The 9,489-nt window shown below is 39.1% G+C and overlaps 2 protein-coding genes across 2 annotated transcripts; one reads left to right on the forward strand and one right to left on the reverse strand.

The window, feature by feature from the left end:
- Window positions 1-6,587: 6,587 nt before the first annotated feature.
- On the reverse strand, window positions 6,588-7,251 carry LOC103589818 (histone H2A type 1-A-like). The gene has a single exon (XM_008571861.1). It carries the CDS (start codon window positions 7,249-7,251, stop codon window positions 6,856-6,858), a length of 396 nt encoding a protein of 131 aa, XP_008570083.1. The 3' UTR covers window positions 6,588-6,855.
- Window positions 7,252-7,556: 305 nt separating this feature from the next.
- On the forward strand, window positions 7,557-7,940 carry LOC103589819 (histone H2B type 1-A). Its single transcript, XM_008571862.1, has one exon. The coding sequence runs from the start codon at window positions 7,557-7,559 to the stop codon at window positions 7,938-7,940; it is 384 nt and encodes a 127-aa protein (XP_008570084.1).
- Window positions 7,941-9,489: the final 1,549 nt, after the last annotated feature.

Below are 9,489 nucleotides of genomic sequence, written 5' to 3' on the forward strand. Positions count from 1 at the left end.
TCTTAACAGCAATTTCTCAGTATCTTTACATAACAATCAGTGACTAGTCTGTCTTTGAGCCAGCAACCTGCTGTGCCACAAATCTTATCTTGCAACAGAGACTTATAGCCTGAGGGAAATTTCCAGTCCTCCACAAGGTCAATATTTGAAACTGCAAGGCTTTGGAAAACCAGGCCCTGTGAAGTACATATGGTTTATAGCATATTCCACAATATGCCTAAATCCTTCTGTAACTCTTCATATTCATTTCTCTCCTCTGGCTCCTACTAAGGATGAAGAGAGTTTGCTCTCAGCTTTGTAGCTAATCTCTACTTTTCTCATTGGTTTCAAGTTATTTTCTTTTCTCTTGGTGTTACACAGTTTGACTATTATTTCTGTTATTTTATTTATCAGTTTTTGACACAATAAACTTTTTCTGTGTATGGTTTTTATCTTTTTTTTTTAATCATTCCACAACGTAAACATTTTTTGTGGCCCTTTACCAATTTCTCCCTAACCCCCCAGCCGCTCCTTTCCCACCTCTGGTGGCCTCAGTTCTGTTCTTTCCTTTTGAAAGTTCAAAGAATTATTGTGATTGTTGTATCTTCCTTTTCTCTTTTTTTGTTTATTTTTTTCAGCTTCCATTTACGAGTAAGGACAGGTGGTATTTCTCTTTCTGTACCTTGCTTATTTCATTTAACATAATTTTCTGTGAGTTCATCCATGTTGCTGTGAATGACAGAATTTCATTCCTTTTTGTACAAACAGTGGCATCTAAATGACTCTAAGATGGAGGAATGGTCAAGGAAAGCTTCACAAATGATATAATGTATGAACATAATTTTGAATGACCTATAGAAATTAAATGAAGAAAGGCAAGAATATTCCAAGGAAGGTATACAATTAAGAAAGACACAGGTGAATTAAAGCAAAATGAGTTCAAGGCAAGGAACTACAAGTAGATCAATATGACCACAACATGGGAGAGTGTGACAAGAAATGATCCTAATGAGATAGAAATGGGCTAGATCCCACAGCTAGTTAAACTATGGAAGCTAAGCTTTGCTCTGAAAGCTAGGGAGAATGGTTGAGAGATGTTAATGAGAGGAAAGGTAAATGAAGAGAAGGTATGTAAGACCTGATGATGGGTGGAATGTGGTGACTGGGAATGAGGAATCTGGGCTTTGTGAGCATAGAGCCTTATGTGATTTGTTCAGCACTGTCTCTCAGATGCTGGAAATATGTATTAAGGAAATACTGCAGGAGAAGAAAAACACTATGTTTCATTTGTAGATGTTTGTTTCAGCATTACTTATAATAGTGAAATGTTGATTAGAACTGTGCTGGGCACTTTGTAAGCTCTCAATATTTGTGTAACGAATCATAAATCTACCAGTTTGGAGCTCACAAGTCTCTTTGGGACTCTTAAACATATAGATGGTAATTAATGCTGTAAGTTTGGAAATGGTCACTCAAAGAAATTATATGGAGTAAGACAGCATTAAAATGTGAGTAGACAAAGAGTTGCCCATTAAAGAAGGAAAACATTTGGGCCAGAAAGTATCAGAAAAACTAGAAAGTGTGGTATCATGGACAAAAAAGTTTTGAGTCAGAAAGTAGTCAAAAGGGTCATATAATATAAGGATAGGAAAGAGGCCACTGATGGGCAATTGGTAATCTTTTTTTTTTTTTCGTGACCGGCAACGGGATCGCAACCCTAGGTGTTGTGCCCGCACCTCGCTCAGCCAGTGAACGGCCGGTCTGTATGTGGGATCCGAACCCTCGGCGGGAGCGCCACCGCGCTCCCAAGCGGCACACTGTAGCAGTGCGCCACTGGGCCGGCCCGCAATTGGTAATCTTAGTGAAAGCAGTGTCAGTAAGAAAGTTGAGGCAAAGACAGAATGCAAGGTTAAAGAATCAATTAAAACGAGGAAATATATTCTAGTCTACTCGTACCAGTTACACCTGCATGTTCCCTAGACTTATGAACACTGTGATGAACTTAATTCCAATTTTGAAGATTATTATTTTTGTGCATCTACCCTGTTAGACTATCATCTCTTTCTTCTTTTCTTCCTTCCTTCATTACTTACTGAATATCTACCAAAAAGTGTGGGCACTGTGCTAGGCAGAGACTATATTTCATCCATTTTTGTGCATCTACCCTGTTAGACTATCATCTCTTTCTTCTTTTCTTCCTTCCTTCAACTTACTGAATATCTACCAAAAAGTGTGGGCACTGTGCTAGGCAGAGACTATATTTCATCCAAGTTTATATGTCCCTAATTCATTGAGGGAAATGCATTTGTACAAGAGGGCTTGCATTCAAAGATGCGTTTCACAGCCTCATAAAAAGTATTTTAAAAATCATCAGAGACACAAACACAATAGTTATAAAACACTGTATTCATTAGTGTGTCCCTAATGGCTCATGCAACATGTAGTAGACATCTGTAAGATTAAATTATAACCTCTCTCTTGTCCATAGAACTACTGGCATCCTCCTCAACCCTATAGCCACTTGGTTTCCACAGGAACCATTTCTCACATGACCAGACTCCCTGGCCCAGGGATGATATAAAATCAGACACAAGCTGGACCAATCTGAGAAACTCTCCAGGATTTTTCAGACTGGAATTGAAAAAGAGAGGTCATTTTTCTCCAGTAACTTAAACTACAGGGTGTAAAATTGTTGACTATTTTATTACACACTTTGTGACTCACAAAATAATATGCATTTTGTAGGAACACATACCAACAAGTGGATGCAAATTCAGTATATTAGAAGCACAGGACAGACAGAGGCAGAAGGACAAACAAAGACACAGAAGGACAGACAGAATAAGCCAAGGAGACAAAGACAGAGAAAGACACAGTGATAGACTAAGACAGAGACAGCCAGAGAGATAAAGTGACAGAAGTTTATGGTTTTGCTATTAACACCTGAATTATACTTTAGTATGCTTTTAACATCCAAATATGTGGTAAGGATGATTATCTTTTTCAAGACAGATATTTTAAAATATACACTATAATCCGTTTCTCATATATTTTTGTTAGTGTTTGTTTTTTATAGATAAAACTATATTTTTGTGTACTAACACAACAAAGAATAGTAAAGGTGTCTAGAAATATTTTCCTTTTAGTTATCAAATAATTATTTCACTAAATTATTCATTAAATAATATTATCTCTGCTATTAATATTGCAAAAACAAGGTATTAGGGGGAGTAGTTTTGTCTGGAAAGCATTTTTTCATTCCCTTTCTTCTAAATGTTCTGGGACAGTAGGTTTTAGGTGTGTGTTTCATAAACAGGACATAACTGTGTTTCATTTCTAGTCAAATACTACCGTTTTCTTCAATTGCAAATTTAATCCATTTACCTTCATTTTGATATTTGATTTACTTGGACTCACTTTTAAATTTTTATTTTGCAATTTAATTTATCATGCCTTTCCTTTTCTTTCATGATTTCCTGCTTTCCATTAGATTCACTGACTTTTTTCATTATTACTCCTTTTCTGTACATTAATTTTAATACTTTGGTGGTTAGATTTAATTTTATAAAATGTACACCCAATTTAAGAAAATACAATTTAATCAGTATGTTTACCCTCATTAAAAACAATACAAAGACATCAGAATACTTTATTTTGGTTCAGCTGCTTTCATTTTCTGTAACTATTGTCTAGAATTTTGGGTTCACTGTTTTCTTTTTAATGTCTTAGTAAGTATTATTGCATTGTCACTGTTATTTTTTATAACCAGTATATTTGTTCAGATTGATTTACACTTTTACCTCTTTCTTTTGTAATATTATTGCTTCTTGCATCCCAACCTTTTGAGTTTAGTTTCTTTATTTTAATACTTTCTTTGATGATGCATCTGTGAGTGGTAAAACTTTCCAATATTTGTCCAAAAAATAATTTATTTCACGCTTACACAAAAATAGTTTATCTGAGTGTAAAATTTTAAGTTGAGAATTATATTTACCTCAGAACTTTGAAGATATTATTCCACTGTTCTATGACTTCTGTGGTTGCTGATAACAAATCCATAATGTTGTAGACAGAGAGGAAAAACTTTACCCTTTTAGGAGTTTTCGGCTGGGCCTGAAAATTAAATTGATATAACATTGTGGTTGCCGATAACAAATCCATAATGTTGTAGACAGGGAGGAAAAACTTTACCCTTTTAGGAGTTTTCGGCTGGGCCTGAAAATTAAATTGATATAACACAGATCAATAGGAGAAAAGCATACAGATTTATCTAATATAAGCATCATGTGGCATGGGAGCCTTCATAAGGAAATGAAAACCTAAGACACAGAGTGGAACACTTATATACTAAATTGGATACAGAGCAGTAAATTGTGAAAATATAACAAGGGAAAGGAGCTTGGGTTAATGTAGTTAATTGGGTGGAAAAGTGACTAGGAAGATAAGGGGTAGTATAACAAGGTTTGTACAGAATTTCCTCAGCCTCAACTTTCTGCCCTTAATGAGGACAATGATACTTGCCTTTTGGTATAGGGAGGGCACCTTTCATATGGGAACTTCATCTGCTTTTAAGAAACAGAAGGAAGGTCAGAATATTCTTCTTGCACTTACTGTTTTTCAAGCCTTTAACTCAAAAGAGTCAATATGCCAGAGAGGCATATTTTGGAGGCCTGTTCCAAACTCCTTCAATATGATTTATCATAGTAAGTAAAAGGAAAAAAATAGCATATACTTGTCTCAGTTGCTGCTACGGTGTAATTGTTAATAGCCAATATTTATTTTTAATTAACAACTCTTACCAATCTGGAAATAATACAAGTCAAATGAAAACCCTGCTTCCCCCTAGGAAGTATCATATTATTCTGATTATAATCTACAATAAGATGAGAAAATCAAGATCACCATTTTTATTTGTCATCATTTCTGACTGTTAGGCTATGCATTTAGACAAAATGAAAACAACCAGACAAAATTATATAATTTTTCTGCCTATCTGAAAAACACTAAATTAAAAAAAAAAAAGGTAGATAATAGAAATGACAGAATGTAATAAGGAAGCTAAATACAAAATTACAATACAAACATCAATAATGTTTCTATGTGTAAAAAATAGTCAGTTAGAAAACATAATAAAATAATCCCTTTTAATATTTCCCCCCAATAAAATAATAAAAAGAAGGACAGCTGGAGCTTTATGAAACATGTGTGAAAGTTCTATAAGAAAAATTATAAAATTCTACAAGAGGTACATAAAAGGTTCAAAAAATCAAGGAACATATCTCCTTAAATATGTATTCACAATTTTATATGTATCTTACTTTATTCTATATTAACTTTTAATTTGTGAATGAAAAGGATTGCATTCGAGCTGAAAAAAAAAAATTCTGTAGTTTATTTAGAAGGAAAGAGCCCACAGGTTGATTCTGAAAATATAAAGAGGGATTAATACCACGATTAATTGAAAATACTTATATTTTATCTTTTGAACCAAGCAGGAAAAAAAGTTTAAAAAAAGCACTACCAACAAACCTAAAATGATGTCTCACCTCATTATTTTTAAAAACTGCAAATTCTATCAGGTTAATAACCGTAACAGAAGAATATCACCTTGACTTGTTCATGTGGTAAATTAGAACCACTTTTGACCACAGCACAGGGTTTTCAAAACACACACATACAAGCAAATACTACACCTCACCAAGAAAAACTGGAAAATTCATAGTCCTAAGCATGAATGTGTCCACCCAGACGCACTGTTTTCCACCATAAACGTCCTCCCTCTAACCATCTCCTCCTCCCTCTGATGGACAGTGAGTGGATACATGACCCAAACTGGGTAACTCCATTCCTCTGAGAATTTGGACTTAGGTTAAGGGAGTTAGTCTTTCTCAAAGAGGATGAGAATGAAATCCACAAAATTCAGCAGCAGTAGGGGGTCCCTCTTCAAAGTGCTCTTTTCTTTTTTCTTTTTTTTTTTGTGACCGGCAAGGGGATCGTAACCCTCAGCTTGGTGTCGTCCGCACCACGCTCAGCCAGTGAGAGCACTGGCCATCCCTGTATGGGATCTGAACCCGCGGCCTCCGCGCTACCAGCGCCGCACTCTCCTGAGTGAGCCACAGGGTCGGCCCTCAAAGTGCTTTTGATCAAGGTCACATTCTGCTGATGGTCTTTGGCTTCCTGAGTGGTTGATGCCAACTAGGACTTGAGATGTTTCATTTGCATTTTGCCCCTTGCTTTTATTTCTTTTCTTTTTTTTTTTGTGACCAGCAAGGGGATCGTAACCCTCAGCTTGGTGTCGTCCGCACCACGCTCAGCCAGTGAGCGCACTGGCCATCCCTGTATGGGATCTGAACCCGCGGCCTCGGCGCTACCAGCGCCGCACTCTCCTGAGTGAGCCACAGAGTCGGCCCTCAAAGTGCTTTTGATCAAGGTCACATTCTGCTGATGGTCTTTGGCTTCCTAAGTGGTTGATGCCAACTAGGACTTGAGATGTTTCATTTGCATTTTGCCCCTTGCTTTTATTTATTTTTCTTTTAAAGAAGCAGACATTTTCAAAAGTAAACTATTGAATATTACACATAACCTTTTAATTTTGTACTTGACGGCCACAGTAGCATCTTGCTTAACTCCTCTTGGTGTTTACAGCACAGATCAACTACTTTGCCTTTTTCACAGCTAATCTGTTATAAAAATCAAATATTTTCATTACAGGCTAAACCATAACTTTTCCTGGCAGTTTTTTCCTGGATTACTAGCACAACTATTAGCCCTTTACTTATGCACAGCTTTTCTCTGGAATTGTGTGGCTCTGAAAAGAGCCTTTTGTTTTTGCTTCCCCTTCAAACACGTAGGTCACCCAGATGCCACTTGTACGAATTACTTGCTCTGGACCTTGGGGTGATGACTCTCAGTCTTCTTGGGTGGCAGCACCGCCTGGATGTTGGGCAGGATACCGCCCTGAGCGATAGTCACACAGCCCAGCAGCTTGTTGAGCTCCTCGTCATTGCGGATGGCCAGCTGCAAGTGGCGCGGGGCAATGCGCATCTTCTTGTTGTCGCAGGACGCATTGCCTGCCAACTCTAAGATCTCAGCTGTCAAATACTCCAAAACTGCAGCAAGGTACACCGGCGCATGAGCCCCGATGTGCTCGGCATAACTGCCTTTGTGGAGACGACGATGGATACGACCTACAGGGAACCGCAGGCCTGCTCTAGATGAGCGAGACGTAGCTTTGGCACGTTCTTTGCCACCTTGCTTTTCACGATCCGACATGCCTACAGCAGCTACCCACGGCCAAAAAAAAGTACAGGAGTCTGGGAACTATCGGACCTATTTATAGTCTGACAGTAGGCTGTGGTTTGCTATCTGATTGGCTGAATGGCTACCCAATCAAAAAGCCTTACTGGAATCACCTCATTTACATACACGCCACCACGCATCATCCAATCATACATCAGATGCCCAACACGTCATATGAGGACATGCCTATAAATACCAGTCTCTCGGCTTTCTGCCACTTCGTCCAGAGCGGAGCGAAGAGATTCTGTGAAAGAGCTGTAGGCTTTTCTGTAAGAGCCATGCCGGAGGTGACTCTGAAAGGCGCTGCCACTTCTAAGAAGGGTTTCAAGAAAGCGGTTACTAAAGTCCAGAAGAAAGAAGGGAAGAAACGGAAGAGGTCTCGTAAAGAGAGCTATTCTATTTACGTGTACAAGGTGCTGAAGCAGGTCCACCCAGACACCGGCATTTCCTCAAAAGCCATGAGTATCATGAATTCTTTCGTCACGGATATCTTCGAGCGCATCGCGGGGGAGGCGTCGCGGCTGGCGCATTACAACAAGCGCTCAACCATCACCTCCAGGGAGATCCAGACGGCCGTGCGCCTGCTGCTGCCCGGGGAGCTGGCCAAGCACGCTGTATCCGAGGGCACCAAGGCCGTCACCAAGTACACCAGCTCCAAGTAAAACGATCCAGCCACCACCACACCCCAAAGGCTCTTTTCAGAGCCATCGACAAGCTTCAGAAACCAAAGGCTCTTTTAAGAGCCACCTACGTTTTCAGAAAGATCTGTGCACTCAGTATTTGGCTAGTTTCATAGTTTATAAAGCCAGTGGATTTTAGTGTGTTCCGTAAATTATACCATTATTGGGAGTACTTTATTCAGTATATTATGTCTTAAGTTAAAATGCTAGAAAGTGATGACAGGAGTCAGCTATGTTAGTGTTCTCCATGCCCTCAGGCTTCATTTTAGCAGATCTTAGATGAGTTTAAGGAGTCTCAACTCTCAAAAGGAACCCTTAGGGAAATAAGTTTCAGTAACACATTGTACTAGTTTTGTTATAACAATCCCTCAAACGATAATGAGAGTGCAGTTTCAGAGGCTAAGAATTACAAAGTCCAGGTAATGTCTGGTGAGGATCTTATTGGTAGCAAACTATAGGGTCTCATGGCTACGAAGGTTTCACCTCACTTGCTCTCAGCCATAAGAAGGCCCCTGACAATCCATTACGGGGCCGGCCCCGTGGCTCACTCGGGAGAGTGCGGGGCTGGGAGCGCTGAGGCCCCGGGTTCGGATCCTATATAGGGATGGCCAGTGCACTCACTGGCTGAGTGTCGTATGGGCAGCACCAAGGCAAGGGTTGCGATCCCCTTACCGGTCAAAAAAAAAAAAAAAAAAAAAAAAAACCTGTCAACCTATTACTCCATGAATTCATCAAGACACTCACCAGGGCACAATCCTCAAGATCCAGTCACCTCAAAAGCTGTTTTCCATCACCATACTGGAGTTAAGTTCCAACATCAGCTTTGCTGGGAGGAGGAAAATCACAGCACCCACGTGTATGTGGGTGTAATTTCTGGAGATGACAGTGCCCTAGGGACATACTATTCCTTCCCTATGCACATTTCTGATCTTTCCTGTAAGACAGGCCCAATGTGGAGAGATTTTAGGAGTCGGGAAATCTGGTTAGGGAATATAAGGCTACTTCGCTTTCCCGTTGGCCGTGCAAGTGAAAGTTCCTCCTGTGGACCAGTTTAATGGCCTTTGTGCTGCGGGGAGGACCCAAACAGGATTTCTTGGCCTAATGTCCTCAATCTATTGAAGCCGCTCTAGGTTGTGTGATTTGTTGAGAGCATGCTGACACGTTGGAATCTGGGGATCTTTTATCTCTGTAGGGCACTTCATACTGAAACCCAACAATCTTGCTAGTAACCACAATCAATTGGCAAACAGGAGTAACTTTAACTAAATTTCCTCTTTTTAAATAATTTTCTTACAAGTTATGGTATAATCACTCAATTTTATTTTTATGATAGGATCATTAAAGATGGTGTGTTTTACTGGATCATTTGGTGTCCTCTGCAAGAGCACACAAGCATTAAAAAAAGCAAAAGACACAAAGAAATAGTGATAACAGACATTGAATTCAATGATCTTAAAAGGAAGGGATCAAACTGTTACTTCCGGGAAACCTGTGGTTAGCTGGAATCCTCACAAATTTGTTAATGTATAAT

The sequence above is a fragment of the Galeopterus variegatus genome, unplaced genomic scaffold (genome assembly GCF_000696425.1).
Source record: "Galeopterus variegatus unplaced genomic scaffold, G_variegatus-3.0.2 Scaffold732, whole genome shotgun sequence".
NCBI classification, from domain to species: domain Eukaryota; kingdom Metazoa; phylum Chordata; class Mammalia; order Dermoptera; family Cynocephalidae; genus Galeopterus; species Galeopterus variegatus.